The sequence below is a fragment of the Genypterus blacodes genome, unplaced genomic scaffold (assembly GCF_046128005.1).
Source record: "Genypterus blacodes isolate CSIRO-AG114 ecotype Tasmania unplaced genomic scaffold, CSIRO-AGI_Gbla_v1 ptg000094l_1, whole genome shotgun sequence".
Classification (NCBI taxonomy): Eukaryota; Metazoa; Chordata; class Actinopteri; order Ophidiiformes; family Ophidiidae; genus Genypterus; species Genypterus blacodes.
This window is the reverse complement of record NW_027466898.1, coordinates 1,367,541-1,388,374: the sequence shown is the minus strand read 5'-3', so window position 1 is coordinate 1,388,374 and position 20,834 is coordinate 1,367,541. Positions and strand designations below refer to the sequence as shown.

Sequence of the window (20,834 nt, the reverse complement as noted above, 5' to 3'; positions counted from 1 at the left end):
CAGATCGTCTCTAGACAACATTTTAAAAAGGCATCTCTTTTCAGAGGGTTGTTTGGATTAGCTTGTAACACCTCTACAGTCAATACATTGTTTTTAAAGTTTCATGTGCATATCTTTGGCACTATTTTTCAAACAATGGAAAATCAAAAAGATTCATTACAGATGGTTCTGTCTGGAGGTACAGTTTTCTTATATTATTGCATAAATATCTTTCCTTTCTTACTGTTTTCTTTAGGGTAATGCTCATTTTAAATTCTGACATTATGTTTAGAACAGATACCCACCTAACCATCATTGCAGGTTTATCCTTAGTATGACATCATTGCTGTTATTAGACATTAAGATCTGCAGAGCCAGGCCGCTTTACAACTTGTGTTCAGGGAAAAATATTTGTATTCAGACAAGGAAACAGAAAGATTGCAGAGAAACAATGGATAACTGTAACTGTAGCAATTGTAACTATGACAGGCCACCGAGTTGTTTCCCATCTGACACGTTCACCTTGAGAAAAGAAATACCCTGTAGAAATAACAAGCACCAAAAACCCTGCATGAACACAGATACAGTAAATGACCCCAATCCTTGTTTCTCCAAGTCAGGGAGAGAAAGGAAAGGATACAGCGATCAGCCCAGGTGTTATATATATAACCCGGATGAGGAGAAAATTTCTGAGCGAGAAGGCATTTGTATGGCCAGTGTGTGTATGTGTATGTGTGTCCATCACTGCCAGGTACAGCATTTAATGTCAGCAACTTATCTGTTTCACTTGAGTAAACATTACATTGATCTGTGAGTCTGTGTGTGTGTGTGTGTGTGTGTGTGTGTGTGTGTGTGTGTGTGTGTGTGTGTGTAAAATGATCTCATTTAAGCTTGAACATTATTGTGTGCAGTATATTTGCACAGGCATGATATGTGGATTCATATATGTATGGTTATATAAACAGGCATTATTTCTTTTCCTTCTTTTTTTTCTGTTTAACCGAAGACTGTGTGTCCTTCAGACGAGGCAAGTGTCACACATAGATGTGAGTGTGGAATAACACGGTGATTCAAGGGAAGGCGATGACAACTACTGACTTATTTCATCTCCACGGTGCATATTATGCTTTTATTGCTGTGATGCAATCACAATATTGTTCTTTCGTAGGGTTTTTTGGCACTCAAGTAGTACAACCTACACTTGGACCTACAGACACCATCCAATCATCAAAACGTTCAGAATATTCACAACATATTTGCCATGACTTTTGGTGTTCATATCTTATCTAGCTCCATATATTCCGAAATATTTAGCATTTTTCAGCCGGAGAACCCCATTAAAACCCATTCAAATCTCTTCAGGCACTTAGTACACCAGGCACCTTAGGCACCTAAAGGCCCTTCTAACTTCTTCACACTTTTTTTGTTTTGTTTTGTCTTCATACTTTCAGCCAGAGGAACTACTCAAGCATTTTTCAGTCCTTCACACTTCAGTCTTCAGGGACTTCTTCAGCATTCGGAAAAACCTTTCAGCAATTGCACACAGCACATTTCTTTTAGGAAATGCATTTGTAGTTAATATCTGACAAGTAACTTAGATATAATAGACAAGAAGAAATAAATAAACAAATATAGACAGTATATTGTTATAATACAAGATTAGACATGCTATCACCTGATACCTGTCATACATATTTTCCATTTCTCCCTGCTCTACCTACTCCTTATGAATTAAATCTGGTTGGTTTAGTCAATTGAAAACTAAGAGGAACCAACACTTCATCAAGTGAAAGCCTAATTTAGATCAACTGGTGTGGTTAGAGCAGGGAGAGATGGATGATATATAGTGCAGTGGGTCCCCAGTAGCATTACGGTCATTTAGCAGACGCACTGTTGAGAACCACTATTCTAAAACATCCAGGCAAAGTGCCATTCTGACAGACGGTTTCCATGGAGACGAAATTAAAATGTCAAGAAAACTTGTTATACATTTATTTAAATACCCTATTTTCCTAAAATAAGTTTGAATGTCTGTTACAATAGCCGGAAGGGTGCAAGAGCTGGTTATCAGTTGACTGGAGGCTGTGATCGGCTTAAGTATGTTCAGTAGTGAGCAAAATCTCTTTTTAAGTGAAATGACAATGAAGTGCGTGTTCTTCATGTCACTGAGAAGCTGCAGGAAGCCCTGGAGACCTAAACTGACTGGCAACACATACAAAAAAGCACAGATTTTCATTTGGTGTTGGGGAGGAAAAATAAATCCAAGGCTGGCTGTATACTTGATCTGATATCTTTAACTTACTGTGCCACTTTGTTGATAACAGGGGCAAAGTTGGTGGGACCGTAAAGCTGCACTGCCCTCAGGCTCTGGAAATAAGCCTCCAGAACCCCCTCGATGCCCACACAGTTTGGATTATCACCGTCGCCACTCTACAACAGATTACATTAATTACACTAATGAAATACACACGCTGTAGTCACACATCCAATGTACAAAGTGAGATGAAAAGGGATCATAACCAGAGGAATAAACACTGAACATTCTCCTTCCAAATAAGGAAAGACATGGAAAGAGAAAGCTGGTGTTATTTTCCCCTCAATCTGTCCGCTCTGACCTAGGAAGGATCAACTGTTAATTGATAAGGACTCATTTAAAATCTGTCAGAAGGTTTCAAGTCGGCCATGCGGGAGGTGATGAGAACTATGGAACTAACAAGATTAGCACTCAGAGTAATTGCAAGTCCAAAACTGTCTCTCTTCTTCCAATCCTCTCTCATTCGTGACCCATAAACTGGAGGAATTGACTGAGAGGAAGATGATTTTTCCTCCAGGAGTCTTCTTTAGGGGAGAACCCATGCATGTGTCCTTTCACTGTGTCCACTCCCACACAAATTTAAATCCCAATTTAGATCAATGTGGGCTCTTAAAGCCGTACTGAAAAATAGTTCACACCAACAGTAGCGGGAGGAATACACAAAAACACTTCATCATTCATAATTAACAGTGGAAGAAAAATATATGTCTAATTACTTGTCCTTCTCCTATTTTCCTCCCCTCTTATCCTCTCACCCTTAACATCACATTCTGTTCTCACACTCTCTTAGCAATGAAGAATAGGAGAGTCAGAGATATTTTGGTGCCCTCACTGAAGTCAAAATGGACGTCAAGTGTAATTTAGTTGTGCTCCCTGTGTGCTTTCTCTACTTTCGATTGGGCCTGTGGATGAATTCAGGTCAAATAGGCATCAAAGTGCCGATTTTGATGAGGAGAGGGTTGGATTTCCAGATTAGCATCTAGCAGTTGCCCTCATGCCTCAGGAGGATGTAAGGGGGAAGTGGAGGGGATGCTGGGAGATTCCTGCTGGCAGGGAGATGAGCCAACTTCTCAACTTGCACAACCAGCTGTTGTCACAGCGACAACTCCAGGTCCAAACCACTCCCTGCTAGGGATGAACTGTGTGTGGATGTGTGAATTCATTATGTTTGTGTGTGTAGGTGCTCATATGTGTCTCACCAGTGGGAATGCGTGGGATATTTTGCCGTCAGGGGGCAGTTTAGCCCCAAAACCATAGGCAGGGAAGAGCTTGTCACTGTCATAGTCCTGGATAATCTCACCCACTGCTTTCAAGGCCATGGCATATGCATTCATCTGGTAGGGATTCATATAGTGGAGGGAGGTGGGCTGTGATGGGTTACCTGGAAGGAGGACACACACAACCCATAAACTGGATGATCATATCTATCTGTGTCTCTGTCAACATGTTTCACACTCACTCGGTGAAAAAGTGTTTCAGTGAGTGGAAAGTAGAGTGTGTAGTAGAGGAAAAGATCTTATTTCTCAGCATGGTATAACTGATACTGATACATTTGATAGTAGTAGGAAAAGAGATATATTGTTCATTTTTACATCTGTAAAAGATTTGGTCAAGCAGGACTATTATGGGGAGGTACCAGTTTATGACATCATGTAAATGGCTTAGTACTGGCAACAGTGGTGATGCACATGGAAACATCTAAATGTAACTAAATGCAGCTGTATTAGGGACTGCAGGATCACTTTGGATCATTTTCTCAAAATGTTTCCTGTTGGGAGAATCTCTGGAGTCTCCCCTCCATTATGAAAGGCCACCACAGGGAGTTTACTGCTTTTAAAGGTAATGAAAAAGGTTGGGGGATGATTTCATTAGTGTTGATAGATGCCTTCTCCGAACACACCTACTCATTATATATTCCTCCTAATCCCATCTAGTTTCCAATTGCACTGCAGGTGCACTGTGAGCCTCTGGCAATGGAAATACCAAACACATTCACCACGCCCTGTGCACCTTGCATGGTTGGCTGCACTTAACGCTGTGTGAAAACAGGAGGCTAAATGCAACAATCGACTCAGGGCATATGGGCCCCCCATCAAGAATGCACCAATACCTAGAATGAAATGTGAAGATTAGTGTGAAGATTCATTTCACATTGCACAGGGACACTGCCATTTCACTCATTTAACAAGTCTTTGGAATCTGAAATATTTTTAATATACAAAATGAAGTCCGGTGTAATTACTTCTGACAGAAAAATTTAAATGTGATTACAGTGTACGGTAGAGTGGATGTACTATGTTGACACACTGTCAGGTGTCCACCATTCAATATCAGCTAAGTTGGTGCAGCTGGGCTGAAAACTAGTAATTGCAATAATAGTAGCTTACTATGGTACTACAATCAATCTGATATACTGAATCTGATTTGCATGCTTTCTAACACCTGCTAGTTGAGTGGTTTCACTGAATTAAACTGCTGTCTAGCAGAATAGACATTTAATACATTTACAGTTGTAACAGTGTTTGTGGGGGAAAAAAAAGCATATTACACAATTGAAATGATTAACATCAGAGAAATGACTAATCAAAACAACCCACTAGGATGTATTTGTTTAATTAAGTTTGCATCCAGTGAACTCAGAACTTCAAAATCGTATACCTCCTCCATGAAAAGGTGCTATTAAAGTTAGAGCTTCCACTGAGGATATCTACCCCGACTTCAGATAAACGGCTTCATGGGACACAAATGGCTTGTTAAATTATTCTAAAAATGTGTTAATGACTATAGTTAAATTATTAAAGAATATATCTAAACATTTAGTTTAATAGGGTTATGTGTGTACCATGCTGAAACGGGTGTAAAATAAAAATGCTTAACAGCTTCTATGAAATTGTTTTTCATTTTTCCTCCACTGTTTTATTGTGATATGCAATTAAACGCTCAGCTGATGTTTCATCTATTCACAGGGTCATCACACAAAGACGAGCTTCCTGCACTCAGCCATGTTTCTTGTTTACAAGTCGTGGAACTCTTCAAGGTAGGAAGTCAGAGTTTTCAACTTGGAAATTCTGACATCCAATTAAGCATCTACTATGGCTGTCATGCCCTCCTCTCTAAACATACCAATCCGCATCTGCAGCTCAGTCATCCTGCTCAGACTCCACAAATCAAAAACAACAAGATCACCTTCCTAAACACTGTGATATTCTAAATCTAAAGCAAGCACAATTGTCAGCAGAAATGCAAAATTGATTGATCTTACGTACTACATGTTAACAAGTGACTCACCATTGGATGCAGTGAAGTCAATAGCCACTGTGAAGTTTAGTTGTGTTCTGTCAACAAGAAGAAACAAAGTCAAAGAACTTTGCACATTCCAATATATCTCTATTGACATTGTCTCAGTCGCTCACTCACACAATGAATCACAATCTCATCAGATAATTGGTTTAATAGGTAATTAGTATGAAGGAACATTATTCCCTCCACCATCTTGAAGGTCTAATTAAATAAAATGAATGAAATCAGTAATTAGAAGTGAATGAACTGAATAAATTAGGTGTTTACAAATGAGATTTACCAATGGCAGATTCCCCAAAACTGAGCTATTCTAAATGAAACATGATGTTTGCGGAAAAAAAAGCTGTAGGGAAAAGCAGTCTCGCACCGTCAGCTCATTGAACGTGACAAACACACACACACACACACTCACACACTAATTATTATTCCACTCACCCTCCACGGATGAAATCCACAAAGGTGTACTCTGACTCAACTTTGAAGGACAGCAGAGTTACCTGTCAAATGCACACACACACAAACACAAACACACACACAGGAGTAATAAACACACAGGGAGGGGGCACAAGTTGGGCAGGCGGGCACAAAGATAATCAGACCACCAGACGGCAAAATACTGAGTGAGACAAAAGCAGATGTAAGAGGCAACCAGACTGACATAAATAAATGGGTATAACATAAATCATTAACTGCATTAGAAATACCAGGCATGTGACTCACTGTTCCAGAATTGATGTATTTCTTCTTTTTGCCTTTCTTTTTGGGATTTAACACCTGTGCAGGATTGGGGGAAACAAAGCTCTTTAAGTAACACTAACTCATACTCGTAAATCCATTTCATACTTTGAGACGATGTATAAGACTTTTATCTGAATAATGCAGAAGAACAATGTTGTGAATTATGCAGCAGATCCAAGATAATGCTGACATCTTGCGAATTGAAACTGATACAATGTTTAACAGTGATATATTGAGATTGTCAAACACAAAAATGGACTCTCAACTAGACTGTCATTAATAATCTAATGGGCAAACTTCATCTCTTTGTTGAAGGCTGTGCTGATGCTGATCGAAACGTATGAGGTCTCCATTCATTATGTGGCATTACTGTTCATCTACTTGTTGTGAATTCGATATGCTTACTGGCATGCATTTGAAATTAATGAGCGATGGGCACTAATCAAGTCAGCAAAGAGTGTTTATCACATTTAATGCGTGCAATTTGTGTTTGCCTATATGAATCATAGTTTGCTGGACTACACATATCTACGTGATGCACTCCACTTAAATACTTACAGGAAACAGCAGCACAAGGAAATGGCCTGCTATAATAACACTCACACATGCTTTTTAAATGTAGATATAGTAATAATAACAACAAGGATAAGATGAGTTTTGTCTAATGCTTTGTCCATTTTTTTGTTTTGGCTGAGAAAGAAAAGGCAATAGGCAGATGTAAAATAAAAGGAAGGGAGGGAGGAAGAAAGAAAGAACGAAAGAACGAAAGAACAAAAGAAAGAAAGAAAGAAAGAAAGAAAGAAAGAAAGAAAGAAAGGAAGAACGACTTTTTATCTTTGCAGTGCACATTTAAAATTCTGCTTGAATGCTCTTACTGAAGCATCACTACTGGATTAGGTCCTGGCTGACTCCTCATTAAAAAAGAAGACCAATCAGGTCTCTATTGCAGGTCACTGCCTCTGTTCAGATTCATTCATTTCTATACTTATTACACATTTTTTTTTACTTACATCATGTCTTATCCTGAATCATAGCTACAAGCATTCTATAACCATGAAGGAAAATGTGAAAAATACTAATCACACTCATCTGTCTATGTAATCTCTATGCACCTTGCATTACATTTATGGGCTCTCTATGGAATGCATTGAAGTTGTAACGCATATCCAATCTGAAAGATCACACACAGATGTGGAGCCAGCTCTTTTTTTCTTTTAAAATGGAAGAATAGGCGGTGATATCCAAACAAAAATATTATAGGAACGGCCAGTTTAGAAGGCAAAAGAGCAAAACAGGGGTGGGAGAGGTTTGGCTTGGCTTCAGCACGATTAAGAATAAACAGCTTGCATACAAGGTGAATGATTATAATAGCAGAATTGGGTGAGAGAGAACCGGCTTATGTCCCAGTAGTGAGATCTGATCATAACGCAGGCAGAATACACATAACAACAACGCTTATTAGTTTGATGTGCAAATACAAGCACAGGCATCAAACTAACCACATAATACATTTGAATGGAATGTGTAAAGGGGAACTTGCATTTTATTATTGTATGTCAAAAATGTTTGTTTTTCTACCATTGGCACTTTGACATGAGATGCTGTTATATGTTATAAATAGATTCGGTGAGCCTTTGTAAGTAATGCAGCATTGTCAAAAGCACTAGTGTCACATAACCCTTCAGCTCTGACACCACAATTGGAATCGTGGGGTTCATATGACAACAGCAGTGTGAAACAACAGTCCACCCCCATGTGGTGTCTCACCTCGTAGACGTTGAATTGGTTCTGCCCCCGAGACAGTTCTCTGTAGCTGGTGGTGAACTCACCAATGAAGTCATGGCTGCAGACAGAAGCCAACCACCCACACACAGGCAAGAATCAACACAAATTTTACAATATGTGATACAATATCTGTCATGTCTTTGTCTCAAACCACATCTCTTTATCTCTACATTTCTATCTTTAAATCTGTGCCTCCTTGTCTCACTTCAATGTAAAGTCATTTTGTAACTACTGCATGGTTCGCAATTTCACGGACCAAATACACAAATTCTTCTTCTGGCATTTGAGATTCATCAGTATGAATCTGGGAGGCTAGAGTGTGCAATTATCCACGGCTGCGGCTGCTTTTACCTTCCATCTCTATCCCAGTCGAAGACGTCTACTTTCACAGTTCTGAAACAGAAAAGATCCATTTTATTGAAGCGAGTCTGTTCCTCACCGGACCAGCCTTCCTTGTCCTCAGACGCTCTGAGAGGATTAAACAGTGACTGAAAGGATTAAACCATGACTAAAAACAGTATTTCTGTTCAGAAGTGAAACTCTGAGACGCAGAGGGTAGACTTTGCCCTTTTACTAATAGAATTAATGCTAAGAAAATATAAATGTATCCTTCATTTTGTGTTTTGTGGACATTCTACTTTCTTTTGCATGAACTGACAATGTGAGAATCAGGACAACACTGCACAATAAGCTTCTCCTGCTGTACTCTGAGGACAATGAAACAATTTCAAAGACTTTGTACAGATGAGTCATCAGATCGCCCTCATATGGTGTGACAAGCTGAATCTGACGGACTGACAAAAGCATCCATACTTTCAAAGTTTCAAAAGGTTAGTCTTTGATCATTGCATACTCATGTGTGTCTACCTGTTTTGCCAAAAGCATAAGCGAGTTAGGGCACGCACACACACTCTGGTTGCGTGTGAGAAAAGTGTACATGCTCCTAAAATTACAGCACAGTTTTTATTTAACAACAATTATTCACTTTTGCTTAAAACTTGTGGTGAGGACTAGTTGTACACTGGCTGGCTGCAGGTAGAAGCAGCCAGTCTTTTGTTTCCACTCAGGTACTACAAATGGAACCCAAGGGGGAGACAAACAGAGAGAGACACAGGAGGAGAGGGACACAGATGAAAAGAGAAAGGCACAGAGAGCTGGGGAAACACATGGTATCCCGCGCTCTCTCTCCTATTTTGGTCACAGTTGCTTGGTACACAAATGGGCATTTACAGGAGAGGGGACAGCACATTTTCCATTTGAGAGCAGCAATGTGTGCCAGTTTACATCTACGTTTAAAGAAATGAACAAAATAAGCCTTTTGTAAGGGTTCATCGGTCATCTTTGCTTACACTTGAATTCTATGGATGATAATAACACACATTCACATAAAAGATAATACCCGATATTATTTCTTTTTTACTTTTGAACAATAATGCATGCAGTACATTAGAGCCTGCAATATATCTGGAATTCTGAAGGCACCATATCTACTCAGAAGAATGCAACCTCACTTTGGATATATGCGGTATGAAAAATGAGTCAGTCTTAATAACACCAGTGCTGGTCCCTTAGAAAACCAAGACCGACTGCTGGCATTATTCTGACTGCCCCAGCAACCGGTGATGTCATCCACATACAGACTCCAATAGGACAGCCCGTGTCCTATTGGTTCCCTAAGTGTTCCCATTTTTCAATTACACTCAGAATGAGATATGTGGACTTTGCCACTGTTATCATTCAGCTGTCTACACAGCGATGAAGGTCAGTTCAATGTTCATCCAAACTGTCATTACTCCACTGTTTTACAAACACATTTCTTCCCTCTATGCAATACCTGACGACTAATTAAATGTATCTGGATGACAGATTATCAAATCTCCACCTGAATACACAAACAGATTCAGTTTTGACCTGTCATAGTCGCCGTTGCAGAGAGCTCGAACAGGGATGGTGAAGGGCTGCCACACTGGATTCAGAGTGTTCTTGATCACCTCTGTCTTATGGCAGATGGTGAACCTGCAATCAAAATAATAAAGCACTCAAGGGACAGCACATCCATTTCGCACACATTGTGCTTGTAAAGACAATCACACGTCACTTATTTTCAGTTTCTCTTGCAAAGTTTGGACATTGTGCAGGTTGTTGTGCTTATTATATTTCCATGAAAGTGTCCCTGGGGCATATAAAGGAGATGCAGATGAGGTGTTATTGCTACAAAAGTGTCTCTGAGGTACAGCAATTCTGAAGCAGTAACTTTTCAGTCTGGGAAAGAAAAATAATTCACATTTGCATAAAAGATGTTAAGTTTCCATCTCAAAACAGTGACATGTTTTGAGGTTCATGGCCCTGAGACTTCTCAATGAGTAGCACCAATTGATCTATTCTAGGATGTCACCTTAATGGGCACCATGAAAGGAAGACCTCATTGCAACCCACCCAACACCTGAGACACAATGGCAAAGAACTTTCCAATAGAAATTTAGTTCCATGGTTGTGGAAATGACAAAGTTTGATTTGCTGGCAAGGGTCTATTATAATCATCAGTATCATGCCGGTAACCATAGCAACATTACTACTTCTTTGCACTGTGTTACTGATATATTACCTTGGTTAATATCGGCATAGCCATGAATTTAAGTGATATGATCACAATGTGTGCAGTTTCCAATGTTGCCTAATAAGTAAATACAAAATGAGGCAGTATATCTATATATATATTCATATTTATACAATGAAGAGTAAATGAACTCCTTAGCTGATGTCATGTGTATCAGAATCAATATCGCATTGCACTCAGAATTATTGCCACAGTAAACATGAAATTTACAATTCCATTAGTCCATTCCTGGTATCATTTCACATCAGAGGGTCATATTATTGAGATTTGTATCGAGTATGCTAGAAGAAGAAATTACTTATTATTTTGTGTCTTTCATGCAACAGGAGCTTCTGTTTATTTGACCTATTCCCTTTCTTTTTGTTGTATTTACATACATCTACATTTTCTGTAGAGGTGTGGGGTTGAAAGGGACTACACAGCGCCCTCCATTATTTTAGTCACATTTTACTGTAATACAGACTGAAAAATAAGAAGTAGGTGGATAAGAAACAGATGTTTTTCTATTTGGAAAAGGAGGGAATATTGTCTTCTTGTAAAGCGTTTTTTGAGTCAGGTGCGGGGGCCAGTGAAAGGGCACTTCAATGGACTGTACTTATAAAGAGCTTTTATCCAAAGCGCTTCGCAATGACCTCACATTCATCCATTCATTCACTGAAGGCAGTTTCATACCATACAAGGAGCCAACCTGCACATCAGGAGCGGTCAGGGGTTCAGTGTCTTGCTCAGGAACACTTGGACAGGCTCTCCAGGAGGAGCCCAGAGTCAAACCAGGGACCTTTTAATCCCCAGACAACCACTCTTACCTTCCTGAGCCAGGCCACTTAATGGCACTATCTTTCACTGTAATGACCATTAAAGTAATGTCTTTTATTCCATAGAGGTATAATGTACTAACAGAGAAAATGAAGGTCCCTTTGATGTCATTGCACTGTTTGCCTCTCCCTAATTTTCATTACCAGGAGACCTCATTGCTGACGTGCCACCATATTCAACAGAGGTCTTACAAAAGAATACCTAATAAAAGTGAAAACTTGAGTTCTGACTTCTCAAACTCACGTTCCATCCTCGTTACTCCGGTAGAAAACCAGGAAGGGGTCGGACTTCCCAAAGAAGTCTTTCTTGTCCAGCTTGTTAGCACACAGCTGCATGGTAGCAATGTCCTGAGAGAGGGGACAAAAAAGTTGGACTTTATATCAGTAAATCACTCTGATGCAATCTAACTTTTAAGTCAGCCACTGGTTTTGTCTGGGAACTCATTTCATATGGACGGGCATGCAGAACTTAACCACAAAAGTTTTTAAACTTTGTGAGCAGTCACGTATAATGATAATGCAAATGTGAAGGTGTATCAAATCCATAACACCAGGAGTGAGAGCAGGTTTATACAAGCTGGACACATAGTTTATGGTAACTGCAATCCAATCTCTTATTTGAATTGCATATTTTATTAGCAGAAGAGATTGATTATATTATTGGATGTGTGGTTAGTCAGAAAGCCACTGGGAAAGGCTTCATACATACAGCATGAGAGAGAGAGAGAGAGAGAGAGAGAGAGAGAGAGAGAGAGAGAGAGAGAGAGAGAGAGAGAGAGAGAGAGAGAGAGAGAGAGAGAGATAGATAGATAGATAGATAGATAGATAGATAGATAGATAGATAGATAGATAGATAGATAGATAGATAGATAGATAGATAGATAGATAGATAGATAGATAGATCGATTGTTCTTAATGAGGAGATGTTTAAGTCTTCGCCTCCAGTAGGGAGGCATCACGGGAGACCCAAGGTTGTCACTGACAGATGAGGGTTGACAGTATTCACATGTGCACACACACACACGCTCATCAACATTTCTGAAGAGATGTTGGCTCTTGTCTGCAGCAAATCCTCCCAAAGTAACAATGGTTAACACAACCAAGATAAGCCTGTTAGCATAGCAGTCTGAGTTGCAGGTACATACATATGAACACACTCCCTCACACACACCGAGGGAATTCTGTTAATGTCTGGCTGGATGGTATTATTATACTATGATGATAGGGCACTGGGAAACTTGCAAATGAAAAATGACTTTGTTTGTAAAGGGGAATTATCTTGACAGTTAATTTTATATATATTTAGAGAACCGTGAGAGTTCTGCATAACACAACAACCAAGGAATTATAATAAGCTGTTTCAGGCAAAGTGGGGAGAATAAGTAAAATAAAAAGTCAGGGGAATTATAACTTCTTTTGAATCACATATTTGCAGTTCATCATTAAAATGCCATGTGCAAAATATCCTTAAAGTTACAAACAATTGTGTGTTTGAGTGTGTAGGTGCATATCAAGTGCATGTACTGACCCTACAGTTACTGAGTTCCTCTGCAGTTAAGATAATGACGCCACACTTCTTTCCTGGAATCCCACTGCGAGTGTGAGGAGACAGAGAGGAAGACATTGAGAGAGAATAATTGCAGCATAATACAATTCACCAGCATGTGTCATTCAGAGTCACAAGCTGTTATTGTGACAGGTGACAGCCCTGAGGTGCACAGGCCATGCAGATTCTCACATTAATAAGAAATCCAACATGCAGTCATGATTTTCAGCAGTTATACACATTTACATTTACTCAGAAAAACTGCATTCTGGTTCATATGACAGGTATTCATTGTTTGTCATTTCCGCAGAGAAATTATGGATTTCACTTGCAGAAAGAGAATCATACTGGTGTCACTTAGGCGCCTACATCCTGAGGATTTCACGCTCCACCTTCAGCACCAGAAAAATTCACGTTAACCCCACTAATTGCTTTGAAATTGATTTTACACTTAACAAATAAATTCTCTCGCCACCATAAAATTCTGTCAAGCAATAATTAGAAAAATTGCATTAAACATTGTGCATCATCAGATTTGTCCTCTCCTTATTTCTGTTTACAAATGCCTTTAAATTTGCCAAAAAACATTGATCTTGCCATCTGGTTGAAAGGAGCCATATTACACAAAGCCGTTTTTCCTTGGCGTTCTGCTCATGAGTCTGCCAGCCTTGTCTGTAACAGCCCAGAAAATGTGACCCAGTTTCACATCTCTCCGTGGTCAGACTCCAGCAGCAAGATGTCTGCAAATCTCTACATTCTCTCCCAAGGTTAGATCATCAAAGAAACAAATGATTTAAGTCCCGTTCTGTTCTTTAACACATTAGCAACGCCAACCGCTTTCAGTCCGAGAGTTTTGCGTGATACAACACAGCTCCGGCTCCCTAGACAGATCAGTTGTATTATGTATCTATATGTGATTCTACAGACTTTGAATAGGAGAGTATGACAACTTTATTATAATATTAGCAGCTGGAAAGTATGAAAAGTATGAAAGTATGTAAAGTGTGTAACAGCTATGACTCAATTCAGTTTTATCAGGTTACAGATGGAGAGCAGAAGTAGTCAATGGCCTCTGCCTCACTCGGAGGGCTAAGTAAGGAGGCAAGCATCAGGACCTCATCATCACGACTTTGCTTAGGTCATGTTGAGACCAAGTTTGCAACTGTCAACTGTCAACAGCTCATTCTCGGAAAAGATTGGAGAACATGGTCAAATAAAATCACAAATTCTGTTCACAGACCAAAAGGAGCCATGCCACCTTGTTAAAATTGAGCAAAATACGTCTCCTTTAAGTAGGCCTGTGTCTGTTAGTGTGTATCTGGGTCAATTTAAATATGCAAAATTCTGGCACATCTAACGAGGCAGAGGGTAACACTCACTTTTGCGAGCTCTCCTCTGAAGTCTATGAGGTGAAACAATAGCAACCATCATGTCTGAGACAAGCCCAGCGTGACGACAAATGAGATGAAAAATGTGTTTGACCCAGAGAGAGAGACAGGTGATCCCAAAACCCAGATACAAACAATTGCAGAAATAGATTGCAGTCAGTGGAACTGGAGTCCGATAACATCACCCTGCAACAAGCAAGAAAGGAACTTATTGTGGTCTGATGGCCATTAAATAGCTGTCGCTTGCAATCATTTAGTTTAAAAATCCTTCTAACATCAAGTTTTTAGAGAAGGAATGACTCACACATGGCAATAGAAAGGATTATCCACATCACTAAGTATTTCTTTACATTTTGACATGGCACGCTCAAGGTTAAAGCTTGGAAAGTGTCATTCTTCTCTCCTTTTAACTTTCTTCTTCACTGATTTAAACTCACATCGAATCTGAAGGCCTGATCAAACAATTCACTGAACTGTCACTAAGGAGCCAGAGACACGGGTGGGAAAAGAGTATCTGTAGAATAGAAGGGATAACAACATAGTGTGAGAGGAAGAAAGGGAGAGGAAAATAATTACAGGAAATTAGCAAAGGATCCAGGCGGAGTGCTGCTTCATTATACTTTCCTGAATCACTTGATGAGGTTAAAGGAGACAGGAGGAAAGAAGTAGGGAGGGAAATGATGAAGAGGAAATGATGACAGCGGAGAATGATTAAAAGAGATGAGAGGGAATCAAAAATGGGGTGGAGGAGGAGAAAAAGAGAAAGAGAATAATACCTCCATGTATCAATCTGTCAAATATAGCCTAATTTAAGTTAAAATAAATTTACACCACTGTATTTGGGTGGTTCTCAATTAGCGTTTTCTGTGAACATCAACCATCACAACACATCACATCACAACACGGGAACTAAGCTGACACAATAACAATGCAATGCAACGATAAAATCAATTTTCATGGGCAAACACTATTATAAAATGTGTAGTTTGCGTGTGCAGATACACACTACATATTGTTGTGCGTAGATGAAATGGAGCAAATGGTGCTATTACACAAGTGAACAACAGTATAAATCCACCATCTGTGAAGAAAAGAGAGAGTTTTAATTAAGCCACTATAGTGTTAGTGTGGAGAATAACCTGTCAAGGCTTCAGGCTTGTTTCATACAGGTAACAATGAGGTCTTGCTTGAACCGGATTTTAGGGGGAAAACTGAGCTTTGATGTATGGGACAGGATTAGGCACTGGATTTTTGAAACAGAGCTATATAAACCTACAATTACATCATAAGCCTCAGTTCCATTTGTTCTGCTCATATATGTGTTGTGAATAAAAAAAAAAGGCCCATGGAATCAGATATTCTCGCATCCATTTTTGGGCCACATTTACAAGCAGAATCAAATATGCAAAGTGTGCCTAATCATGCAAATAAACAGATTTAGTAAAGGTTAGAAAAATACTGTGGACACGGATTAACTTGAGTCATGCAGGAAGAGAAGAAGAGAGGAAGAGATGACGTCCCCTTGACATCATCTCTGCAAACCTGCTGTTTTGTAAGAAAGTACAACTATTGGAAATGATAAACTGCAAATGTAATATTTAGAAAACACGGTTAAACATTCAGGCACTTCAAGACGGATGAAAAATACCAGTCAGATTGAAGCCAGGAGAAGCAGGAACTCATGTAAAGAGAGGAGGTCACATGAGTTAGAGATGTCTGTGATCAGCTAAGGACCCAAGGCTGCTGCTGCTGACACAAAAGCCACAGTGATGCATGAGACTTTGTCCCTGTAAGCTCTGTTCGACAACACTGAAAGCTCCTGGCTCGGTGTCACCACCAATATAATCAATCAAGCTGACCGACATTTACCTTAAGCTCTCTTTTCTAAGGAATAAAAACATTTGACATATGAATTGCTAATTTGGTTGCCTGACCTTTAACTAAATCAAATAATTTTGTGAATATGGAAAGGGTAATAATTCGAAGAATGTCCCTAAACTAGGTGCCATTCATAAATCCATAAAATGTAAAAAGGCAGTCCTCACTCTTGCAGCAATGAGCCGCTGTGTAGTCTTACTGTCTATTTGGCAAATTGGCAACAAACGTGATTAGGTTATGGTCTCTTTTTCTCTTTGATACCTTGATAAAAGCTCACTGGAGAGGATACATGTTGCACTTTGTGATGATTACGACATGATCTTTGAATAAAAGCTTTGCAGTGTGTGCTCAGGTTTATTTCAATTCAAGTGAACATCGTTTGAAATGAGTGAAATTCTGTCAAGGCAAGACAAATCATTTGCTTGTCATAAAATAATGCGACTACCAAAGTGGGCCTTTGTCAATTGTAAAAATATAATATCCTATCCCACAAACTATTACTCCTGTTTTGAAAAGCCATCATTCTGACATCAAATGTACTTATCACAATAGGAGACATTTTATGAAACTTCACACTTAAGGACAAAGTACAGAGAGAAGCAGTTTGAAACTATTTGTGTTGGGCTTTGTGATGGGAATATCATCGGACATCCATTATTCTACTTAACAACTACTGTGGAGTGACAGCTAAGCTGAATGTATTGAAACAGTCCAAATCTGTTTGGGCCTTGATATCCAACCCCTAAATCCTCGATCCTCTTACTCCTTCAACATACACAATCACAAACACACAGGCAAATCAGTTTTAATATGCCCACCACGTGTCTAAAAACAAATATTTGTGATTTGCTTATACACAGCATCATAGGCAGTTAGGTCCTTACAAGCAAAAGCTTGTAATAATTGAGAATGCTTTCTCTGCTTACTGGTAAGAAATGTCCAGGGGTAAGAGCAACACAATTAAAAAAGGAAATTTGTTAGCTAAATACCATTCTCCAAGGACAGAATTGGGATAGAATTTAGAGTCATTGTCATTGTTTGGTCCATTTACCAAACTAAAGCTGCAGAATGCTGAATTTGACCACAGAGTGCATATTGCTTCACATTATCCATATGTGTTGCTGTAGATGGGTGAAAAGGAGAATCAAGCATATTCTGTGCACATGTTAATCTGAAGACTTGTTAGGTAAATTTGTAGTGTATTTGTAAATGTATATTTTTCTTAAGGTTGACCATAACCACTCAATAGATTGCATAGTTGGTTTGAATGCCCACCCCTGAAGAAATGCTTAATTGTGAAAAGATGTTTAAAATGTTCACTCTAATAAAATGAATAACTCTATTAGAAGAAAGATTGTAGTCTTCACATAAAATGATGGTAAGGTGAAAGTTAAAAATGAAAGATTAAGGTTTGAGTGATTACTTAATACGGCCAAAATCATTAAAATATCATTAGGCAATTACTTTGTTTTACTGCTGCACTTTCACTGCAATTTATTACTTTTTCATTACATCGTGGGCCAGAAGCTTTGCCTGAAGGCACAACCATTGTCTACTAACCCTGGGTTTTGCGTCACTGTTGAGTGTCAGGATGAAGCGGCATACAGTAACAACCCCCTCAGAGGACCACTGGCACAGACATAATGTAATTAACTTCAGTGCTGCCAGGAGATCAGAGAAAGAAAAAAGTGAATACTTGAAGTTCAAGCACATGGAGGAAAGAAGGAGAAAGGAATGGATAATGAAATGAAGGAGAATTCAGTGAGAACTGTATTTGCCACTCTTGCCTCATCTCAAAACCCTGACATGATGTAGTTTTCAGGATGAAGGACTCTCTCACTCCTGCTGCTCACCAGCTGCACCGGGCAGCTATAGTAAGAGAATTATTTATGAATGTATCCACACAGTGTGTCCAACTAACTCCAAACCCACCAGCCAACATATAAGACATGCATCGGCACACCCAAATCTGTCTTCTGTCAGTCTTATTGACAACAGAACATAAATTGTATGATATTCTACTGACAGACATTCAGTGTATTTATCCTGTCCTATACTGTTTTGTATCATTAGATGCATCTCAGCCAACTCCCACTTCTTAGAGATTTATATACAAGTGCATTTCACATTTGCAAAGAACTCTTGTCTAACACAATACCTACACAAGATATTTATTTATTTATATAAATCATTTCAAAAGCTGTAAATTGCTCAGGAGCAACACTGCAAGCTAAGCTGCCATCCGCTGTTAATGATTTGGTGTAAAGTGGAGTCTCTTGACAGTACGATGGTTAACCTTTGGGCCATAGCTGTCATTCTTAAAGTTGAGAAGCATGCAGGAATGTGTTGGCCTTTTTTTAAGCAGTTTGTCTGGGAATCAACCCAATAGTCTAGCTCAGGCCAGGCTCTGTGACTCAGGGATCATCAGCCATGTGCCGTGGGGACCTGACAGTGTGCAAATTGTTCATTCCAACCAAACAATACAGCATGCGATATCTGATTAGCACAGCTTGGTTTTGAATACAGGGATGGCTGCATAAATTCTGCATTTTAAGCAGTTAGGCGAGAAGTATGATGTAGATTCCCTGTTTCAGTTGTTACATTATAATGTATTATGTATTTCTTTTTATTAAGTATATTTCTACTACACGCACTAAGAATAGCAATAGTATGATGCATATTTCATTGCTCTACATTGTGAGGATGATCTGGGTTGGGATCTGGATACATTCTAATCGAGATGTATCAAGCTATGTCTCTATTCGTTGAAAACTACTATTACTAAGGAAAAACAAATGTCAATGAATGTTGAATGATGGACTCGGCAATTAAATACAGATCAGATATTCATCCAGATCTGGTGGATTGAAACAAGTGTTCAGACAGGCATCACATTTCAGATGATGAGGATTCATGAGAAGGGTTCGGACATCCAGTAGAAAATGATTCACATTTTGATATGCTGACTAATAAATTGAGATTTAAAGGTCAGAACCTTGCTGCATGTTTGTGGCTGTCTGATCATTACTGCAGTGTCACTGACATGTGCTAATAGAATTCACATTTTGGGGCAGATAGCTTGTATGGTCATCACATTAATTAGGGCATGAAACAGCTTACACTGGCAATAAAGTGCTTAGCATAGCATTATTAAACTTAAACTTCAAATTTATAGAACAGTACATGGTAGGACATACTGTATATGGAAAAACACACAAAAAACATTTTCCTCTTTGAATGTTTCAAGATTAATAAGATAATTCAAATGAAATGATTTTGTTGTTCTCTCTGCCAAAATGCTCTCATTGCTCAGCTGACTCATTTTCCCAGACTTGCTATCTTTCTGTTCCGAATCCTATATTTGAAAAAGTGGTGTTGCTTAAAGATTAGAGGTGTTGCCTGTAACCAAGACTGTTATACAACACTCTGCTACATTATTTGCCAAGTGCTGGCAAGCACAAAACTATCTCCAAGCTAGTTTCCGCATTAAACAGTGCCAACTGCACACACCGGCTTCGCTTTACAGGATAAAGTAGGAGTAACAACAACAGTTTGCCAGCTTGTGAATTTCCTTGACGATGCATCTGCTAAACAACTGAGGCAGATTTTTTTAGTGGAAACTTGGAACTAACATAAACAATAGATTTTAATTGTGTGTACATTGTCTACACAATTTCCCAGTTTGGGATCAATAAAGTATATCCATCTATCTACATATTATTGACATATTTAATACCCCAGAGTATAATGAGCTCATAATAGAACCCCAGCACTGCCAAGTAAGATGATGTATCTGCTGATGCCGTCTGGTGGATTGACATGTATGGATAACGACTGATGCAGTGAGGCACGATTAAATATCTGATATCTGATTTTCAAGGCTTGATGCGGTTAAAAATTCCTCACAAAGGAGCTTCAGCAGGGCCAGAAGTGTTTTGTCTTCCTGCCTGTCACAGCCTAGCGGGCCAGATGAGACCTAAACCACCACACCAGATGGCAGGTGATGGTTTCTGCAGGACACAGCCCACGGGGGATAGACAATGACGAAACTCTGTCTGTGTGTGCGAGTGTGAGTGTGTGAGCGAGAGAGGGAGGAAGAGAGGGAGAGAGCGAGCGTAGCAATAAAAACCTAGAAAGTGAGACTGTAGGCATTTTATTGGTCCAGCTTGCCAAATACAGTTTTAATTTGAACAGTCTCTGCATGAATGATGAGGTTTCCTTCATTGCTACAAACAAAATCAGAAAACTCAATTGTAAATGAAGCATCAGTACCATGTCTGCATAATTGCTTGTCTCGTTGATTTACCAATGTTGGGTATATCAACAATACATTTGAGTGATCATGAAGGCTACATCTCGGAAACAGTAAACTCTGTAGGAGGAGACATACAATGAGATATTCACCCATCAATGTCTCCTCTGAAGACGCATCATGTAAGATAATATTTATAAGCCTGGGCATTATCAGCAAACT

At 39.2% G+C, this 20,834-nt stretch overlaps 1 protein-coding gene across 2 annotated transcripts in view; it reads right to left on the bottom strand.

Moving 5' to 3' along the window:
- Positions 1–20,834, bottom strand: part of cpne9 (copine family member IX) — a 55,351-nt gene that overhangs the window by 6,809 nt on the left and 27,708 nt on the right. For both annotated transcript variants that reach the window (XM_076159302.1, XM_076159303.1), the window contains 10 exons: positions 13,077–13,140; positions 11,793–11,896; positions 10,028–10,132; positions 8,468–8,509; positions 8,099–8,174; positions 6,314–6,367; positions 6,029–6,090; positions 5,582–5,628; positions 3,493–3,674; positions 2,282–2,409 (listed from right to left, as the gene is read on the bottom strand). In XM_076159302.1, coding sequence (XP_076015417.1) covers positions 2,282–2,409; positions 3,493–3,674; positions 5,582–5,628; positions 6,029–6,090; positions 6,314–6,367; positions 8,099–8,174; positions 8,468–8,509; positions 10,028–10,132; positions 11,793–11,896; positions 13,077–13,140 — 864 coding nt within the window. The remainder of the gene's footprint in view (positions 1–2,281; positions 2,410–3,492; positions 3,675–5,581; positions 5,629–6,028; positions 6,091–6,313; positions 6,368–8,098; positions 8,175–8,467; positions 8,510–10,027; positions 10,133–11,792; positions 11,897–13,076; positions 13,141–20,834) is intronic.